The sequence below is a fragment of the Hypanus sabinus genome, chromosome 10 (assembly GCF_030144855.1).
Source record: "Hypanus sabinus isolate sHypSab1 chromosome 10, sHypSab1.hap1, whole genome shotgun sequence".
NCBI classification, from domain to species: Eukaryota; Metazoa; Chordata; class Chondrichthyes; order Myliobatiformes; family Dasyatidae; genus Hypanus; species Hypanus sabinus.
In genome coordinates this window covers 25,524,495-25,546,947 of record NC_082715.1, presented here as the reverse complement: position 1 = coordinate 25,546,947, position 22,453 = coordinate 25,524,495, and the positions used below count along the sequence as shown (strand labels likewise).

General features: G+C 40.3%; 1 protein-coding gene across 6 annotated transcripts in view; it reads left to right on the top strand.

The window, feature by feature from the left end:
- The window catches only part of ptprk (protein tyrosine phosphatase receptor type K), a 656,369-nt gene that overhangs the window by 574,068 nt on the left and 59,848 nt on the right, over positions 1-22,453 (top strand). For all 6 annotated transcript variants that reach the window (XM_059981530.1, XM_059981528.1, XM_059981529.1 and 3 more), the window contains 2 exons: positions 1,434-1,594; positions 22,133-22,317. In XM_059981530.1, the coding sequence (XP_059837513.1) occupies positions 1,434-1,594; positions 22,133-22,317 (346 nt within the window). The remainder of the gene's footprint in view (positions 1-1,433; positions 1,595-22,132; positions 22,318-22,453) is intronic.

The following is a 22,453-nucleotide window of genomic DNA, read 5'->3' as shown; positions in this document are numbered from 1 at the left end:
TTGAGCAGTGAATTAAATTACTGGATAGAAATTGTCATTGTAAACGTTGGCATGTTCAGTATAATACTGAATTATCTTTTGGAATTTTTGTCAAAGCTTATAAATTTGGCCTTTTACCCTTGACAACTGTTGTTCTAGTGCATGCTAAATGTGAAGAGCAGAAAATATTGAATAAAGATTCAGGAACTTCAATTTATATTTATTCCTAGCAATGTATCTGGATTGACCATGAGTGATTTTTTTTATTGAGTACATCCAGTTTACAGCATTTTTCAGTACTATACTTATAGCACACAGATTTGTGGATTAGTGGCAGATTCTTAGAAAAACAATTAAGTGATTTCTAAAGATTTGAGGATATACAGCACAATGCACTAGTATGTTGCATTCGCAATTGCGGAATAATTTATATAGGGCCACATCATTGTCTGATATAATTTTATCAATTTATATTAACATGCAGACTCATCATATCAAAATCAGTTAACTAGTTTATAAATGCACATCTATCATTCTGTAATCAAATATTTCGCTCTATTAATCTGATCAGTGATTGGCACAGACAAGCATCATCTGGAATCAAAGTAAAACTTCCAACTGCTGATTCCTATTAAAAATCAAAGTAAAATCAAAACCAGTGCTGTAAATTGAGTGTATCTGAAGAAATCATAGTCAGCATTTTTTGTACATTAAGGTAAAGATGGATCAATGGTAGTCCATAAAAAATATATATAGCATTAAACTTAGTTTTAAATTATTTATTAATACTTGCCTTTGCAAATCCTTTTAATACATTGGAAGGAATTTGAAAGTTGAAATACAAACAGATGAGGTATTGCTGCTTTTTCAACTCTCCTCAGTTAAAGATCTTCAGCAGTCAAAGTAAAATTAGAATGACATTGTGTTAAAACCTCCCCAGAAGCACAACGCAAGCTAGATTATTACAAATGAATTCTGTTATTTAATTTGTTCAAGATGCTTTTTCCTGCATTCCAATCAAAACTGAAAAAAATTGAGTTTATTTTTTAAAAATTGAATAAATTTTGAGGAAGTGATAAACAAAGATGTGATTGAATGATAGGACAGGCAGAATGCACTCCTGTTCCTAGCTTCATTAGTTTTTTTAAATGTGTTTTCCTAGACTAATGGATTTGTTATGATGTTATTTGAGCTGTTATTTGATCTATTCACCAGTAATAAGTTTAAAAACGTTATTTTGTAGGTGTTTGCTTTATCAATAGTGATTAGGATCTGATATTATAACGTAGTACCAAAAAGAATTTTTCTGACATTATTTACTTGGCTTACCAAGCACGCTGTAAAAGATAGGAAACAGTTTCCACACAAGTTAAAGGAACTTTATGTTTATTTGCTGTACTAAAACCAAGCTTAAGACTTGAACAGCTTGATGACATGCCTTTTGCTGATTGCAGTAAACTTGCAAAGAAGCGCAAGGATGCGGTAGGAAATGCTCGGCAGGAGATGACTCATATGGTGAATGCTATGGACAGGAGTTATGCCGACCAAAGCACACTTCATGCTGATGAGCCTCTTTCCATCACCTTTATGGATTCGCACAACTTCAGTCCAAGATGTAAGTATTACATTGTTCAGTATTTATAAAATTGGGGATCTGTTAAGACATACAAAGCAACAGATGACACATGTATTTTCTCTTTTTAAAGATTGCAAAGATGAATACTAAGATCTGTTTAAGGAATGCAGCTTGCCAAACTTTATGAGTCTTTGAGATACAGGTGGCCCCTGCTTTTCGAACGTTCGTTTTACGACATCTCGCTGTTACGAAAGACGTACATTAGTACCTGTTTTTGCTAGCCAGAGAGGATTTTCGCTTTTACAATAAAAAGAAGCCCGCTTTATATGTGTGTTTACCCCGAGAAAGACTACAATGACCGTGAAGCCTTGTGGGGGCAGTTGTTTGCGCATGCGTATGCGTGTTTTTATTTCTCCAAATCAATTTTGGCTCGCTGTCTTCCTGAGTTTGATAAGTGAAACTATACCGTACCTACAATATTTCTACTTTATATAGGGTGTAAATTTATCACATCATTCCTGCTTTTATTATATGTTAGTGTTATTTTAGGTTTTATGTGTTCTTTGCTTTGATTTGGTAGGTTATTTTTTTCGGTCAAGGAATGCGCAAAAATTTTTCCCGTATCAATTAATGGTAATTGCTTATTTGCTTTAGAACATTCCGGTTTACAAATGGTTTCACAGGAGCGCTCTACCTTCAGATTGCGGGGGAAACCTGTATAATGTAGTCTAATTAAAGAATAGGATTACAGAGAGTATCCAATTAATTCCAATAATGGAGAACAGTTGATGGGCTAAATGGCCTAATTCTACTCCTACAATTTAAAGTCAAATCCGCCCATTGAGATCTTTCTGAAGAATTGGCAAACACTGAGTGGGTACCCATCATATGACATAAATATTATGAGCACGATTCCAATAACAACAGTAAGATTGTGGACTTCAGCCAACAATGTTATACTCGTAACTATGAGCAATTTCTCTACTGCCTGCTCCTCAGGTTCCCAGTGACTATTGAGGGAGGAGGATGGAGTCCAAAGTACTGCTCCAATAGAGAACCCTCTCCGGTTTCTAAATTCTACCCATATGGCCTCACTGGACAACCCCCCACCCCCCAAAAGGTGTCATCTCTAAGTATTGCTGTAATGTTCTGCCTTATCAAAAAGGCAAAAACATCTGTCACACCTGTGACATCTATATCCTGGAGTACTGAGCTGCCCAGCCCGGCCCTTCTTTCAGCTAAGTTTCTGATATGGTAATAATATCCCAGCCCCCAGAGCTAATGCATGCTATGAGTTCATTCACTTTACCTTTAGACCTTGAGCATTGAAATAAAAGCAGTTAAACTGAGTATTCCTTCCCCTGCCATTATTGTGACCTGAGCTATTGTAACTGCTAAACTTGCTCTCACTGGATATAACTTAATCCTATGATTTGCTTCTGTCCAGAGTTTCACCCCCCCCCCCCCCCAAAACACCGTGCCAACCTAGAGAATCAACCCTACACTTCCAGGTTCCCAGTGCTCTGCCTGGCCCTTCCCCCCGTGACACCACCTTTCATGTCATCTCACTCTGCCACAGTAACGTAGTGGTTAGAGTGGCGTTATAAGAGTTCAGGGCATCAGGTGTTTAATCCAGGCATCCTCTGTAAGGTGTTTGGATGTCCCCTCTGTGGAATGTATTTTTTTTTCTCTGGATTCTCCAGCTTCCTACCACAGTCCAAAGACGTACTGGTTAGTAGGATAATTGGTCATTGTAAATTGTCCCGTGATTTGGCTGGTGTTGAATTAGGAGTTTCTGGGAGCACAGCTCAAAGGGCCAGAGAGCCTATTCCACACTGTATCTCTGAGTAAAGGAAATACTACACAGGCGACTGAGGGAGCCAGCTGAACAAGACCCTGCTGCTTACTCTAACTCTGGATTTCAGCCAACTTTCAATAACCTGAACCACGACTTATGTTAAAAAACCGAATGAACACTTATTTTTTTTAGATGGACCTTTATGAGAAACGTATCTACTAAAAGGATGACTTAAAATGTATATCCCATTGATTGAATTTAAGAAACAATTTGCATTTTACATCACAAAGGACTAAAGCATCAATGAATGTTTTTTGAGTTGCAGTCACGCTCTTTGAAGGCAAATCAACATCCTGTTTAAAGATTGAAGATTAGCTTTACTTGTCACATGTACATTGAAACATCGAAACACATGTTGTTTTAATTCAGTGGCCACCACCATCTGAAAAGTGTTGTGGGCAGCCCACAAGTATTGCAATGCTTCCAGCAGCAATATACCATGTCCACAACTTGATTGCCCTAACTAGTATTCTTTACAGTGGGAGAGGAACCCAGAACATCACAGGGAGAACATGAACACTCCCCATCGGGAATTGAACCCCAATCCTACAGCTGAAGGCTGTGAAGCAAGGCACTGAACACCATGTTATTTTGCTGCCCCAGTTTACACACAACATGCCCTTACAATTAATGAACTCATTGTCTGTTTCTTTACTAGTATTGGCTAAGAATGAGTATGTAATTACTAAAACAACACACTTTTGAAGTTTCTTTTTTTAAAAAAGAAACTTTTTTCATCCACCTGAACAGGCAGAATGAGCCTCTAGTTCAATGAATCATCTGAAAATCTGTTTCTACTAAAATATAAGTGGATATAACTTATAATTGATATAATTGACCTACTAAAATATTTTTGTTAGCTGATGCAAGTGTAAAAAATATGACATTTATGTAAGCCGAATTTTTGTTTGAAGCCATTCTCAATGCAAGTGTTAATATTTGCTGTAACTGCACTTTAAAAACAAACCCTGTTTTGCTAATATCCACTTTGAGTAAAACCAGAAATGCAATTTTGTGTGACCAGCAACAACTCAATACTTGTGGTGTTGGATACTTGCTGATAGTGATCTTCGATGAGGTTTGGCTGGGAGCTGCACAAGAAGTTGTTGTGTTTTAGCTCATTGAGAATGAAGAAATGGAAAGCCACATCTAAGTCATCATTGTTGATGACTTTTGATGCCCTTCACGAGGAAGCAAAGAACTGTCAGTTTTGACATACAGCCAATCAAGCAGACTGCTTTGTCTCAAATGGTGTCGAGGCTTCTTCAGTATAGTTGGCCTCTTGGTGAATCCAGTTGTAAGATCCATGTCCTCCCATACATAGCGCTATTCATGATCACCTGCTTCAATGTGTAAGCGTTATCTAGATATGGGTGATACTAGGGCATTGCAATGGTATCAGTTATCAGTCTCAGCATCTGCTGCATGTTTAATGCCATTACTGAAACTTCAGACCAAGATAACCTGGCTGAGAAATATTGTGTCCATTGCAAGATCCTGGAACCATGCAAATCTAGATATAGCATGTACCTTCGAGTATGACATTGGTTGAGAGAGTAAACAGATCCCAAATGAAGAAAGTTGCTTAAGGCTCTTAAAAACAAAACGCTTACCCACTTCACGGTGACAAGATGGATTCTGACTTGATACTGCAGACCAGATTTCTAGTTGTATTGCAGATAGGCACTTTAAACTTCTATGGGTGTGTCATTGCCAATTAACTGGACTTTGAAATCTCACACTTGTTCCTCAGCCACACTCTATTTACTTATGCACAAGGACAACAGCATAGTCCCTGCAGACCACACTGTTCAGAAGTTTGAACAAATAAATGCCATTTTTATACAAATTTGACCACTTGGATCAACTGCGTTAATCTGGGACTTAAATTTATGTTGCTATAATGCCCAGTTTTGGAGGGTCAAAGCATCCTACATTCTTTTATGCATGCTGAGACACTTAATGTCAACTCACTGCAATGTATAGCAATTTAACAATGTCTCACTGCCCCAAGTTAAAAACCACTGAGAGTTCAAACACGAGGAAATCTGCCCATGCTGGAAATTCAAGCAACACACACAAAATGCTGGTGGAACACAGCAGGCCAGGCAGCATCTACAGGAAGAAGTACAGTCAATGTTTTGGGCCAAGACCCTTTGTCAGGACTAACTGAAAGAAAAGGTAGTAAGAGATTTGAATGGGGGAGGGGGAGGGGGAAATCCAAAATGATAGGAGAAGACAGGAGGGAGTGGGGTGAAGCTAAGAGCTGGAAAGGTGATTGGCAAAAGTACACGACTGTAGAAGGAAAAGGATCATGGGATGGGGAGGCCTAGGGGGAAAGAAAGGGGAGGAGGAGCACCAGAGGGAGATGGAGAAACAGGCAAGTAGAGATTGTGAGAGGAGCAGAGCGAGAGAAAAAATAAATAAATAAGGAATGGGGTAAGAAGGGGAGGAGGGGCATTAACGGAAGTTAGTGAAGTCAATGTTCATGCCATCAGGTTGGAGGCTAACCAGCCGGTATATAAGGTGTTGTTCCTCCAACCTGAGTGTGGCTTCATCTTGACAGTAGAGGAGGCCATGGATAGACATATCAGAATGGGAATGGGATGTGGAATTAAAATGTGTGGCCACTGGGAGATCCTGCTTTCTCTAGCGGACAGAGTGTAGGTGTAGATCCTTACCCTTCTCCAGCTGTGTATCCCTTTTGCCAATCACCTTTCCAGCTCTCAGCTTTATCCCTCCCCCTCCGGTCTTCTCCTATCATTTCACATTTCCCCCTCCCCTTCCCACTTTCAAATCCCTTACTACCTTTCCTTTCAGTTAGTCCTGACGAAGGGTCTCGGCCCAAAACATCAACAGCGCTTCTTCCTATAGATGCTGCCTGGCCTGCTGCGTTCCACCAGCATTTTGTGTGTGTTGCTTGAGAACTTCCAGCTTTGATGGAGCATTATAGACTTAACTTTACAATTTGCTAATGACCACTGAATTGGTAAAAACCCCAAAGTTAAACTGCTTCCGCCCAGACACCTCGTTAACTATGTGATCTCAGACACCTTGGCATAAGTCCTCTGCTCATTGCATTTTCATGCAAAAGAACATTCTGAGTTCAAAAATTTCTGTACTTCTCCACTGTCCTGATCACTAGCTTCTTCCCTCATCCTCACCTCAGTGATTCTACTCTGCTATCTATTGATACGTATAATGAGAGGATGGAAAAATATGACACAAAAATCGAAGCCATCATATCTGGTCCTACCATTTTATTCACTACAACTCTGCATTCACTGTAATTTCAAGCCAACTCATTGCAGAACCCCATACCCTGGTAATTAATGGCTCCCTCTGTAATTCCTTAACTTCCTGCCCAGCAGACCATGTTCAGTAACAATAAACAGCATCATCTCTGCCACAGTAATTCCAAACACTAGTGCTCTAGAAGACTGCATCCTCAGCCCTCTGCTCTGCTCCCTGTATGCTCATGATTGCATGGCCAGATTCTGCTCAAGCTCCCTCTACAAGCTTGCAGATGATGCCACCATAGTGGTCCATATCTCAGATAAAGATACAACAAGAAGGAGATAGGGAGCTTAGTAACATGATGTTACGACAGCCTTTCCCTCAACGACAGCAAAACAAAATTGCTGGCAATTGACTTAAAGTGGGATGTTGTACGCACTCCTGTTCTCATCAAGCTCTGAGCTTTAAGTTCTTGGGTGTGAACTGGTCCAAGCACTTCAATGCCATGGCCAGGAAAGCTCACCAGCGCCCTTATTTCTTCAGGGGGCTAAAGAAATTTAGCATATTCCTGTCAAATGTCACCAGTTTTTATGAATGAATCATGTTAATGACTTGGAATGGCATCTGTTCTTCACATGACCACAAGAAACTGCAGAATGCTGGTCACAAGTCACCAGCCTCCCCTCGGGGGCCTCTGTCTATACCTCACGTCATAATCATTCCAGACATTGTATCTTCCATCAGAGAGACAATCCTGAAGGTACTTACCATCAAGCCCAAACGGAGCTTCACCACACTTTTACAAGAATATTAAACAGCTCCTTGTACAATAAGTTGGACTCTTAACGTCACATTCTATCTCATTATGTTCATGCACTTTCTTGTTTACCCTCAATGCACTGTCTCTGTAGCTGTTACACTTTATTCTACATTTCTATTGTCTTAAGACAAGCTTTTTGCTATATGTGACAATAATCCAGTTCCATTTCCTGTCAGGTCAAAGGTTGATCTTCAAAGTCCTTATCTTTCTATCAACAAACTACTTGCTTATATCTGCAACAACATTCATACTCCCCCTACCTCAAGCCTTTATCCATTTTTGTCTCACTTATGACAAAACTATTACAATCTTTCTGTCATCAACTTCCTGGAAATTCAATCCATTGCAAAACCTGAGTCACCATTGCAGTACTTCATTAAAAATCGGTGAAAGTATTTGAGCAACACACACAAAATGCTGGAGGAACTCAGCAGGGCAGGCAGCGTCTATGGAAATGAATAGGTAGTCAACATTTCAGGCCAAGACCTGCTCGTGTGTGTTACCTTGTTGGAAAGGGAAGAAAATTGAATGAAGTGGTAGAGTAAATTTGATCACAAGAAAATCTGCAGATGCTGGAAGTCCAAGCAACGCATGCAAAATGCTGGAGGAACTCAGCAGGCAGGCAGCATCTATGGAAAAGTTTCTGACAGCAACCCTTCATCAGGACTGGGGGAAAAATGACTAAATTTGATGGTAAAAATCAAAATTCTAAAATTGCAATTATAAAATATTATTTTTATTAGCTGCACTTTTTATTTCAATGTATGAAACAACAGAAGAAACAGGAAACATGCTGAATCTTCTGTGATCGTAGCTCCTAATACACAGAGATTTTGTCACTTATTCTCCACCAAGTAATCGAGAACAGGTCTGAAGTTTCACTTTATATTTATGTTATTAGTGAATAATTTCGAATGATAGTTCTGTGTGCTGCTGTTTTCTTCAAGTAAGTATTTTGTCAGTGCGAGACAATCTTCCCTATATTCTGAAATGGATTTAAGAATCGAATACTGTATCTCCATTTTAACGTTCAGTTATTTGATCTTGTCACACAGAATGTTTGTTTGCCTCTGCCACTATATTTCATTTCTGAAGATGTTTTCTACCCTGTGGTCAAAGTATGGATTGGTTTAGTCTCCAGCATGAGCAAGGATACTTTGAGACGTTGTCCTTTCCTTGGTATTCAGTAGATGTGATAAGTTATGTTTGCATTGTAATTACAGGTAATAGTCATGTGGTTAATCAGTTCAAAACAATGTGGCGATGTCATGGTTACAATTTATTCTATGGGTTTATCATGGTGTGATCTGATCTCTTAGAGATTACATGTTTTAAGAAATCAGTTTCTCCATAGGGAGAAATTTCACAAAGTAAAATTTAACTGCTGATTTGTTGACTTTTGTTTTGAAAAATAATCCAAATTAGTTTGACTTGTCAATTCTAACAAACAATTTAAAAGAATCAAATATGACAATGTAAGTTGATTATGATATTGCAGCTGTAGTAATTTCTTGACTAATTCATCTGGTAATGACTACCTGTCTTGTTTCTAAATCATCCAGAAAATTGGCCATCTGTCTTCATCTCTGTAGAATTCTGTACTTCTTTATTGCATTCCTTTATTTTTATTGGAATATAGGCATTAGTATATGGCCTATAGATGAAATTGCTTTAAGTCTTGTTTACTTTGCAGTTATTGTGAATGAATAATGTGCCTTTGACGCTTCTCCTTCAGTCTTTGCAAGCTGAAATTAAATGCTGTTTTTACTTCAAAAGTAATTTATGTAGATATTTGCTTCATGAGATATGTTTTCCTACAGTGCCTAATGATCCACTGGTACCGACTGCAGTGTTAGGTGAGGACCAAGCCCTGTATCCAACTGTTGCATGGCTTTGTATGTTTTGCATGCTCAGTAGCTTTGTCAACAAACTGTTCATGAGTGTGTGGTTAATGGAGTGAACAAGGAGATGTATTTTTCAGTAGTAAATTAAGTTTCAGTAGTCAAGAGAGAGAGGAGGAGTAAGTGCAGACATCAATCACTTATTCCTTCGTTAGTATTAATGAATCTTGTTCCAGAGAAATTAAGCTGAGAGGCTGCATTTTGGAACAAGATGGGTATCTAATATGGTCGTTAACATGCAAAAAGGAATTCAAAGATTCAAAGTACATTTATTATCAAACTGTGTATGCAGTGTACAACCGTGAAATTCGTCTTCCCCGCAGACAGTCACGAAACAAAGAAAAACCATGGAACAAGCCCGTTCAAAGAAAACGTCAAACATCAAACCGCACCCCCCCCCCACTCCCCGCATGCAAACGTCACGCAAACAGAAACAGAAAAAGCAAAAAACAGAATATAGACACAAAACCAAAAGGCATTTTTCAGTTCAACTCATGTTGAAAAGTAGCAGCAAAGAAGAGTGACCAGAACTAGAATTAGCACATCATAAACCTGAATTACGAGTCCAAATCTGCAATCCACATCGATTAAACCTTGCTGCAGCACCATCTGCTGACAGAGAGAGATCACTCAAATGCAACGACCTTTTCTCGGGAGCAGCGAGCGAGCTGTTCCTATTAACATGAAATAAGAATTCAAACAGATATATTGCCATTGCATTCTCTTTTTAGGTTTTATTTGATGCAAGGCTTTCACTTTATCATTTTATAGTCTTTCTTTGTTGCTTATACCACATTACTAGAGGATTCTAGTTCAGCTTTTGCTGATTCCATTACCTGACCTCTATAACAGGGGTTCCCGACCTGGGGTCCACGAGCCCCTTTGTTAATGGCATGAAATAGGCTGGGAACCCTTGTCCTATAGTATCTACACTTGTGTTCACTTTTCTGAATCAGCACATTCTTCAATAATGTGCGAAACATGGAGCATGCTTTGACTCCTAGAATTGGCATTGCAGATGTATTTGCATCTGAGCTTCAGTAGAGAGGGCTGAGTCTTGAGATAAAGGAAAGCTTCCAGTTAGTTTTTTTCTAAAGGCAGAACTTCAGTGGATTGCATTTCTGTTTGGCCTTTCTTCGCACCCCACCCCCCACCAACCCTTCTTCTCTTTACTGTGTGAGTTGCACAAGGGAATCCATGACCTTGAGGTTGAAGGGCTTGTTTAAAATTCCCATGGTAATTATACAGCCCATGACTGTGCATTACACCGAAGAGTAAAAGTTGCCTTTGAAAGGCAAAGTGCCTCTTTTCTCATCAAGCACTGAAAATAAAAATAAATCTCTTAGGTTTATGATGAACTCTGCCTGCATGTGGCATTCTGTCAACAACCAGAAAACATTAAACACTTTTTAGAAAATATTTTTCCAAAGGTATTATGTTTCCTGAATGTTGCGGCACTATCTTCCCCCTTTGTCATCAGGTTGGAGTATGAATCCAGAAAGGTAACATCCTTTCTTCAACATTTTTAGAACTTGTTTTGCTGAACCAATATTGTCTTTGATGCAGAGTTCACGTCGACAAATAAAGCCTTCAAAATCACATCTGAGTTCTTCATGCTCAGCTGATACATTTCTGTGAAATGGGACTGATTACTTGGAGACTTTCCAAAATAAGCTGCACCTATTTGAATTTCACTCTTGGGTAGTTCTTCAGCCTGTTAACTGTCTAGTGAGATTCCAACTGTCATTGAAGCCTCGGTCATTCTAACACTAATAGATGCGGTGAGATTAACACAGCTGCCAAGCAAGGACACATTCACTGCTGCTGTAGCTGATGTCATGTGGCTCTTCGTGAAGAATGTGCAGAAGTATTCCAAGATATTCTCGGTGCAAGGCAAGTTGTAGCTAGCCCACAGGCCCTCCAGCTGTGGCTGTAACACTTGTATTGGACTCATTTCATAATGAAACATCCCATGCTATTTGAAAGAGTATTATTAAAAACAAAGCCATAAGAAGAAATTAGGAGCAACATCCCAACCTTAAATTGTGAGGTAAGATTTAAAGAGAATCATAAAGACTAGTGAAGCAAAGAGGTGTGGAAAAGAAATTTCAGAACTCATGATCTTGTCGGCTGAAGTAACTTGACCAATGGTGCAGCAATTAAACGTGAGAGTGTACAAAAAACCTGATGTGGCGGGATGCAGCTGTCTTGGAAGGATATAGAATACCAGAGGATATGGGGCTGGTTTGGGCAGGGGAGGCAGTGTAGCTATAGAGCTACTCAAGAACAATGAGACATTTGAATTCTGGACATCACTGAGACGGGTGCTGCGATTGGTCAGCGAGTAAGGAGATGATTGATGAGCAAGGCTGGATACAAGGTAAAATGTGACCTGCAATAATCTGCTTGGCGTTAAGTTTATACACGGTAGAGCAAAGCATGTTGAGGAGGAGAACAATACAAGAGTGATGGTTTGGATACGAAAGCTAGCTAAAGCTGATCTGTTTAGTACATTAGGAGATTGATGCAGTGAGAGTAGTGTGATGCTGCAAAGACGAGATAGTCTTGGTGGTGGGTCAGAGATGTAGTCACAACCATACCACTTCACAAGATAAAAGGCCAAGAGTATGTTGATTCTGAGCTTATCCTTGGTCAGATGATGATGATAAGGAAAAAGGAATGGAGGCCAAAATTAATGAGAGGGAAGAATGGATCAGTCATGTTGAAATGGCAGAGCACATCAATTTCTGCCACAGTTATAGGTTATCCACTGTGTATTGCTTCTGGATAGTCTCCCTTTTTGCTGTAGAAAACTACCAAAATATTCGAGGAACTGATTATTTCTAAAACATTACTGGCCAAGTTGGATCTTATCCCTCCAGTATTAATCAGTGCCCTCTGGTCCAGATTTGGTATCGGGATCCAAAGGCCCTTTCAGTGTCAGGAAGTGTATGGTCATGAACTTTGGTAGAAGGAATATAGGTGTAGATAATTTTCTAAATGGTGGACAAATTCAGAAATCGGAAGTGTAAAGAGTCGTGGGAGTCCCAGTGCATGGCTCTGAGCTTGTACTCACTGGAGTTAGAATAATGAGGAGGGAAATCTCGTTGAAACTTAACAAATATTGAAAGGCCGAGATAGACTGGAGTTGGAAAGGATGTTTGAAATCGTGGGAGAGCCTTGGACCAGAGGGAACAACTCAAGAATAGAAAATGTCCCTTTAGAATAGAGGTGAAGAGGTATTTCTTCATCCAGAGGGTTGTGAGTCTGGAATTATTGCTACAGATGGCTCTGGAGCCCAAGTTATTGGGTACATTTAAAGTGGTGGTTGATATGTTCTTGATTAGTAAGGGCGTCAGGTTATGTGCAGAAGACAGGAGAATGGTGTTGAGGAGGTAAGTATGTCAGTCATGTTCCAATGGCTGAGTGCATGCGATGGCCTGAATGGCCTAGTTCTGCCCCTTTGTCTTGTCTACATGACACATGACTTTTGAGAAGGCTACATTGGAGAAATAAATTTTCCATTACCCAATGATGATACTTCTAACATTCAGAAAAGTGATGTCTTTAAAGAAGTACGCGGATAAATATGGTACACTAATTGAATGATCATACTTGAAATTGACTATTTTATAATCATTTCTATCTGAATACAAACTTGTTGGCATCTCTGGATAGCTCAGCATGTAATTCAACAGACAAGTATCATCTGAGATTTAAATCTGATTGCCAAGTTACCAGGTGTCATACCCATATGAATGTTTTATCTAAAGTTTTTTAAAGTAATATATTTTTAAATTCAGTGTGTCCTTGTTAATTATAACTGGATTTCTTTTGTCAGTGTTATACCTTTATCAATTTTTCATCTTGTTTTTTTGTTTTAAAAATGTATTGTGTTTGTTCGTTTGCATCTGACTGCTGCTTTCAGTTAGAATCAAAAGAATCTATTCTCTGTGGGGACAAAATATTAGGCTAATTTATCATCAAGAAGATCCCACAGGGTGCAGCAATGCACATTTTATGAAGCAAATTGTCCATAACCTGTGTGTTTATGACAAAACTGTGAAATTATTATCTGAATCATCTCTTGTGCTTTTTTTTCCAAACATTACTGAACTGACTACACTAGTTGCTAAATTACTTTTTAATGTTTCCCACAACTTCCTGAGAACAATCAAAATGTGCCTTGACTCGAGTACTGTGAATCTGTTTGTATATCTGATTGCAGTTCACACATCTTGGCCTGAAATTCTCTCACATTTAGAGCATCATTTTTTAGAAGTTTGGCCGCAGAATCTGGAGCAGCCAGAATATTCACAACATCGTTGTATGTCCTCACCTCTCTGGGAAGAAAAGCTTAAGACCATAAGACATTGGAGTGGAAGTAGGCCATTCAGCCCATCGAATCTGCTGCATCATTTTATCATGGCTGATCCATATCCCTCTCAATCCCATTCTCCCGCCTTCTTGGCATAACCTTTCAGTTCCTGATTTAGCAAGAATCTATCAGCCTCTGCCTTAAATACTCAAAAACATCTGGCCTCCACAGGCGCCTGTAGCCATGAATTCCACAGATTCACCACCCTCCATCTAAAGAAATTCCTCCTTGTCTCCATTCTAAATGGACCTCTATTCTGAGGTTATGCCCTCTGATCTTAGGCTTCTCCACCAAAGGAAACATTATCTTCACATTTACTCCTTCTGGGCCTTTCAACATTCAAAAGATTTCAGGTCGCCCCACATTCTTCTAAATTCCAGCAAGTACAGGGCCAGAGCCATCAAACTCTCCTCATATGATAAGCCTTTCTATCCCAGAATTATTTCCATAAATCTCCTTTGAACCTCTCCAATGTAAGCACATCCGTTCTTAGATAAGGGAGCCCAAAACTGCTCACAATACACAAGTGAGGCCTCACCAGTGCTTTATAACGCCTCAGCATTACATCTTTGTTTTTGTATTCTCGTCCTCTTGAAATGAACGCTAACATTGCATTTTCCTACCTCATTGCAGACTCAACCTGCAAATTAACCTTTAGGCAATCCTGCATGAGATCATCGGGGTCTCTCTTCCCGCCATCACGGACATTTACACTAAACGCTGCATCCGCAAAGGAAACAGCATTATGAAGGACCCCACGCACCCCTCATACAATCTCTTCTCCCTCCTGCCATCTGGGAAAAGGCTCTGAAGCATTCGGGCTCTCACGGCCAGACTATGTAACAGTTTCTTCCCCCAAACTACCAGACTCCCCAACACCCAAAGCTTGGACTGACACCTTGCCCTACTGTCCTGTTTATTATTTATTGCAATGCCTGCACTGTTTTTGTGCACTTTATGCAGTCCTGTGTAGGTCTGTAGTCTAGTGTAGCTTTCTCTGTGTTGTTTTTTTTACGTAGTTCAGTCTAGTTTTTTGTACTGTGTCATGTCACACCACGGTCCTGAAAAACATTGTCTCATTTTTACTGTGTACTGTACCAGCAGTTATGGTCGAAATAACAATAAAAGTGACTTGACTTGATGAGGACTCCCATCCCTTTGCACCTTGGATTTTGTATTTTCTCCCCATTTAGAAAATAGTCTACCAAAATGCATGACCATACATTTCCTGACACTGTATTCCATCTGCCACTTCGTCGTCCATTCTCCTAATCTGTTTGAAGTCCTTCTGCAGTCTCCCAGCTTCCTCAACACTACCTGCCCCCACCTGTCTTCATATTATCTACAAATTTTGCAACAAAGCTAACAATTCCATCATCCAAATCTTTGCCAAAATGAAGCAATCCCAACACCAACCCCTGTGGAAAACTACTATTCACCGGCAGTCACTCAGAAAACTCTCCCTTCATTCCCACTCTTTGCCACCTGCCAATCATTCAATGCTCTATCCAAGCTTGTATCTTTCCTGTAATACCATTGTTACGTATCCCGTAACTGGATAACTTACCAGCAAAGATAGAGAGGTCCGTTGAAGTCTGATGTCACTATTTTCAAACGTTTTTATTTCTAAAGGGGCACAAAAGTAAGGTTAACACAAACATTCAGATAATGCACGTCATCAATACTCAATCTAAAGCGTGGGTATAGTAATAATCATCATTAAGAAATAAGCTCTGCTGTTGTCTAGGGGATAATATTTTGTCCGTTGGAAATATAGAAGTCACTCAGAAGTCTGCAGACTTTAGCCTTTCGGGGAATCGTTGGGTTTCACGTGTTTTAGAGGGATCGATGACAAACGAAAAAAACTTGCCCGGGTCTTTATGAAGCCACTCCATAAAATCAGAGGAACGTTGTTTCCCCGTTGTTAGTTCGAAGTCCTTCTCGGTATTATCAGCCACCCGCTCCCCAGGCAAAGGAGTTAGGAGCGCACATGGCATTGAGTGGCTTCCAGCCATGGGAGCACTGAGCGAGGGTGTCCTTCTGGTGCGTCTCTCTGGGGTACCGCCTCCTGCAGTCCCTTTTTATCTTGACTTGCAGAGTTGTAGATGTCCATCAAAGTAGGGTGATGCAATCCCCACCCCCACATTGCCCGAGGGTGTCCATGTCCATGGTAGCTGTCACGTAGCAGGGTCATGCACGTCACAAAGGTGCCTCTAAGAACAATGGCCAAAACCGTTGCATTGTCTCTCACTTCCTGGGTCCGAGACCCGAATTAATAGCGATCTTGCGATTCTCCGGAAGGAGGGGGCTGCTCCCGCTCCTTCGGCCCCTCAGAGCTGTGGTACATTCATAACACCATGGGCTCTTAGGTTGCTAAGCAGCCTCACATGTGGCACGTTGTGAAAGGCCTTTTGAAAATCCAAATACACAACATCTGCTGATTCTCCTTTGTCTGTCCCAGTTGTTCATCTTCAATAAAGTACAACGTATCTGTCAGGCAGGATTTTCTCTTAAGGAAACAACACTATGTACAAAATTAAGGGAGGGAAGTTTAGGGGAGACATCAGGGGTAAACTTTTTACACAGAGGGTTGTGAGTACCTGGAATGACCTGCCAGGCTAAAACATTAGGGGTATTTAAGAGCCTCTTGGACAGGCACATGGATGAAAGAAAAATGGAGGGTTATGGGGTAGTGTGGGTTTAGTACTTTTTTTTAAGGATTATATGGGTCGGCACAACACGGAGGGCTGAAGGGCCTGTACTGTGCTTTAGTGTTCTATGGTTTTAATACTGACTTAAACCTATTGTATCATGTGCCTCCAAGTACCCCAGAGCAGCTGGGTAGGAGGAAGTATAATCGATGTAACCAGTGGAAACTGTGGGCTTGTGATGAATGTTTGTTGCAGATCTGACTGCTGAGGTGGAGATCCAAGGAAGTGAATCATCAAAGATAAGAATCAGAGTCAGGTTTAATATCACTGACGTATGCCATGAGATTTGTTGTTTGTAGCAACAGGACAGTACAAATCATAAAAATACTATAAATTACAGTAAGAAATGTATATTAAAAATTAAATAAATAGTGCAAAAGAGAGCAGAAGTAATAAGGTAGTGCTCATGGGTTGGTTCATTGTCCATTTGGCAATCTGTTGGCAAAGGGGAAGAAGCTGTTCCTAAAACGTTCAGAGTGTGTCTTCAGGCTTCTGTACCTCCTCTCTATCGGTAATAAGAAGAGGTCATGTCCTGGGCGGTGTGATCCTTAATGATAGATGCAGCCTTTTTGAGGCATTGTCTTTTGAACATGGCCTCGATGCTGGGACGACTTGTGCCAAACAACAAATGAATACTTTACTTCAGTATTCACTACGGAAAAGAATCTTGGCGATTGTAGGGATGACTTGCAGTGGGCTATAAAGCTTGAGAACGTAGATATTAAGGAAGAGGATGTGCTGGAGCTTTTGGAAAGCATTGAATTGGATAAGTCACCAGAGACCGGATGGGATGTACCATAGGCTACTGTGGGATGCGAGGGAGGAGGTTGCTGAGCCTCTGGCAATGATCTTTGCATCATCAAAGAGGACAGGAGAGGTCCTGGAGGATTGAAGGGTTGTGGATGTTGTTCCCTTATTCAAGAAAGGGAGTAGAGATATCCAAGGAAATTATAGGCCAGTGAGTCTTACTTAAGTGGTTGATAAGTTGATGGAGAAGATCCTGAGAGGCAGGATTTATGCACATTTGGAGAGGTATAATATGATTAGGAATAGTCAGCATGGCTTTCTCAAGGGCAGGTTGTGCCTTACGAGCCTGATTGAATATTTTGAGAATGTGACTAAACACATTGATGAAGGAAGAGTAGTAGATGTAGTGTATATGGATTTTAGCAAGGCATTTGATAAGGTACCTCATGCAAGGCTTATTGAGAAAGTAAGGAGGCATGGGATCCAAGGGGACATTGCTTTATGGATCCGGAACTGGCTTGCCCACAGAAGGCAAAGAGTGGTTCTGGACAGGTCATATTCTGCATGGAGGCCGGTGACCAGTGGTGTGCCTCAGTGATCTGTTCTAGGACCCCATATTCTGTGATTTTTATAAATGACCTGGATGAGGAAGTGGAGGGATGGGTTATTAAATTTGCTGATGACACATAGCTTGGGGGGTGGTTGTGGATAGTGTGTAGAGCTGTCAGAGATTACAACGGGACATTGATAGGATGTAAAACTGGGCTGAAAAGTGGCAAATGGAGTTCAACCCAGGTAAGTGTGAGGTGGTTCATTTTGGTAGGTCAAATATGATGGCAGAATATAGTATTAATGGTAAGACTCTTGGCAGTGTGTAGGATCAGAGGGATCTTGGGGTCTGAGTCCATAGGATGCTCAAAGCAGCTCCGCAGGTTGACTCTGTGGTTAAGAAGGCATACGGTGCATTGGCCTTCATCAATCGTGGGATTGAGTTTAAGAGCTGAGAGATAATGTTGCAGCTATAAAGGACCCTGGTCAGACCCCACTTGGAGTACTGTGGTCAGTTCTGGTCACCTCACTACAGGAAGGACGTGGAAAACATAGAAAGGGTGCAGAGGAGATTTACAAGGATGTTGCCTGGAACAGGGAGGATGCCTTATGAGAATAGGTTGAGTGAACTTGGCCTTTTCTCCATGGAGCGATGGAGGTTAAGAGGTGTACAAGATAATGAGAGGCATTGACCGTGTGGATAGTCAGAGGCTTTTTCCCAGGGCTGAAGTGGCTAGCATGAGAGGACACAGGTGCTTGGAAGTAGGTGCAGAGGAGATGTCAGGAGTACGTTTTTTACGTAGAGAGTGGTGAGTGCGTGGAATGGGCTGCTGGCAGTGGTGGTGGTGGCGGAAACGATAGGGTCTTTTAAGAGACTCCTGGATGGATACATGGAGTTTAGAAAAATAGAGGGCTATGTGTAAAGCCTTGGTAGTTCTAAGGTAGGGACATGTTTGGCACAGCTTTGTGGGCCGAAGGACCTGTATTGTGCTGTAGGTTTTCTGTGTTCTATGTTTCTGTGATGGAGCTGTCTGAGTTTGCAATATCTGCATCTTTGCAGTGGCCCCTCCATACCAGATAGAGGTGCAGCCAGTTAGAATGCTCTCCACAGGACATCTGTGGAAATTTGCTAGAGTCTTTGGTGACATCCCAAACCCCTTCAGACTCACAAGTGAAATATAGCCGCTGGGGTGTGATGAGAGCAGGGTAAAAATTGGCAGCAAAAAAAAATGATAAAAATAAAGGTCAGTGAAGGAAGGTAGTACAGACCCAGTCATCAAAGTAGAAAAAAGAGCTGAGGAAGGGGGTTCTGAGTAAAACTGGAACAAGGGCTGTTTCGTGTATCCAACAAAGAAAAGACAGGACATGCAGTTAGCCATAACTACACTGCTGATTTGGAGAAAATGAGTGGAGTTGGGAAAAGTTGCTGTTGGATGAAGGTAGGTGAAGGAGAGTTGCTTGGGTTTAAGGTAGAATGGAGATGTAGGGGGTTTAAGGAAACAGTTGTTTTGGTGGGCAGCACTGTTCACTTTCAATCATCTCCTGTGCTGATAAGATTTACTCAAAGAAAAGCAGAAATGTGAGGAATGTGCTTTATGGAAATAAAAGCCCGAGGCAATGAAAGTTCTACTGTCTAATTATTCACATTGGCGATCTTAATTTGTGAAGTTCACTCAAAATAAATAGTAAGACAAAAGTTTGCCAGATATATGTTACTGATTATTTGGGCTTGTAATATATTTGACAGAATAATTTAAAATAATTACTAATCAGATGAACTGTGTGGCTCTGCAAATTGGTCAATTTGCTGTGTACATTGCATTTAAGATATCTAACACTTAACACATAGACCACATTATAACTTCTGCCAGATTAGAAAACACTGAATCCTTTGTTCTGTTTTTACTGCAGCAAAAATCTGTTTAAAATTAGCCAGGGTTCTCCCTATTTCCCATTAGAAACACACTGTGATAGTACAGTGAATTTCAAAAATATTGGTTAGGTAGGAATGGTGTTGAGTTTTGTTTTAAAAGAATGTCAAATAAATTGTCTGGTTCGTATATATTACAACCAAAGTTAATTCAGGATCTTTTAAATTGTGCTACAATTATAATTTGTCAAATTTGAAAGCAAAATCCTTTATCACATTATTATTCATATGGCCTTCATTGAATAATTGCTTGGAGAACAATTACTCCTATAAAGAACATTTGCAAACTCAACATTTTATGGCTCCTTTTTGCAGTGGTTAATTCCGTGGGTTTTGCAAGATTGTATGTTGCTGCATGTGTTGTCAGTAAATGTCTGTTCCTCAGTGGCAAAATTCACAATTGTTTTTAACTTATTTTAGTTTGCTTTTCCTAAATGTTATCATGTTGAAGTTCCTTCATTGCACTTGTTCAGTGATCATGCACAGTGCTAAAGATGCAACTAGCTGTATAGTTTGGCAATTAATATTAAACGAAGCACAAGATTACCGATTTAAATGACAACCCTGCCAGATGATTCAAAGCTATTTGCTCGTAACTGTTGCAATGTAAGGTCATCTGAAGTCTTTGATTGGAGAAAATGCAAGAAACTTGCAAGTGAAGATCTGAAATAAAATCACAAAGCGCTGGAAATACTCGACCTGCCGGGCAGATAAAACTAGAATATAAAAGCAAGGACGTAATGCTGAGGCTTTATAAGGCGTTGGTCAGACCACACTTGGAGTACTGTGAGCAGTTTGGGCTCCTTAGCTAAGAAAGTATTTGCTCACATTGGAGAGGGTACAGAGGAGGTTTACAGGAATGAAGATTTATTGAGTATGTATTGATAAATTTGATGGCCCAGTGAAAGTTGTTGTTCTGGAGCCTGTTGGTCCTGGCCTTAATGCTGCAGTAACATTTCCTGGGCAGAAGCAGCTGAAACAGTTTGTGGTTGGGATGGCTAGAGCCCCTGATGATCCTCTGGGCCCTTTCAGCCAGTCAGGATGCTCTCGGTGGTGCATCCCCGGAATGAAAGAATAAACATATGAGGGACATTTGATGGCTCTGGGCCTGTACTCTTGAAGTTTAGAAGAATGAAGGGGGGTATCTCATTGAAACCTGTTAAATATTGAAAGGCCTAGATAGAGTGGACGTGGAGAGGATGTTTCCTGTAGTGGGAGAGTCTGGAATCAGAGGGCACAGCCTCTGAATAGAGGGACATCCTTTTAGAACCAAGATGAGGAGGAATTTCTTTCGCCAGATAATGGTGAATCCATTGGCATAAATGGCTGTGAAGGCCAAGTCATTGGATTTATTCAAAGCGGAGGTTGCAGGATGCTTGATTATTAAGGGCATCATAAGGTGTTGGAGAGACGGCCCCAGAATGAGGTTGAGAGAGATAATAAATCAGCCATGATGGAATGGCAGAGCAGACTCGATGGGCCAAATGGCCTCGTCCTGCTCTTGTCTTATTGTGTATATTTGGAAGGAGAATCAGTGGTAACCTTTCAGGTCACCATTAAAACTCATGATCCTCAAACATTGACTCTTTCTTCCTCAGCAGATGCTGCTGAGCATTTCCAAAAATCTGCTGTTGTCATGCACCCTAATCATCGAGAAACCTTATTCATTGATAAAACCTGATTCCTCCTTCTGACAAGTCAGTTTTGAAACTGAGCCAGTGACATTATTTTTCAGTTTAATTCAAATGAATTTAAAGATTTTCATATAAAGCAGAGAGTGAAGATATAGTTAATCATTTTATATATCAATTCATCTAAAATAGGGATGCTAATTTATGCATCATTTTATTTATTTTTTGCACAATGCGTCAATCTTAATTTGTGTTTGTTCCTTTACGCTGCTCTATTCTACAAAGTGCCTATTGCTGGTGAGTATTTGAAAACAATGGTTTTAAGTGTTACAGGAAATATAAAACCATGTGATGTAGCTGTATGTTTGCCGACGAGTGTTATCTTTTTGCTATACTTGAAGACTGTGATCTTCTGAAATGTTATTATCCAAGCCTAGAACGTGTACCAGCTGCTTAATGGCTGCCTTCTTTCCCAGCAAAAGAGTTGGAATGCGTTTTTATTCTTCTATGTGTAAATACAGCAACTAAAAAGAGCTGTTTTGTGTTTTAGGAAATGAAGTGTTCTGGTGTGTTCTACTGGTACAAATCATAAGGCAGTCTGTACAATTTTAATTCTGGGTAGATCTCATGATAAATGTGTGGAAACAACATAAATATCTTCTCAAATGGTGTAGTACATATTTTTGTCAGCATGCCAGGTGTAAGATAATGGTGAAGGGTGACTCTAAAATTGCACGCCATTTATCTCCGGTCTGTGTTCTTTTGTCAGAAGCAGATGGAGAAATTGAACACAAGGTTTTTTTCTCATTCCCTAGATGAAAACCATACAGTGTCGGCAGAGTCAAGCAGGTTGCTAGATGTCCCTCGTTTTCATGGTGAGCACACAGAATCTCCATACCAGACCGGTCAGCTCCACCCTGCCATTCGGGTTGCAGACTTATTGCAACATATCAACCTAATGAAAACGTCAGAGGGCTACGGCTTCAAGGAGGAATACGAGGTGAGAATACAATGCAAGTGAATGTTTCATACTACTCAGCTTTGGAGGGTCATCTTTCTTTAACAGAGTAACTTCAGGAATTCCAACCTATAAATTCTGTTTCCTCATTTTTGTTTCCTGCATGTACTAAGTTTTG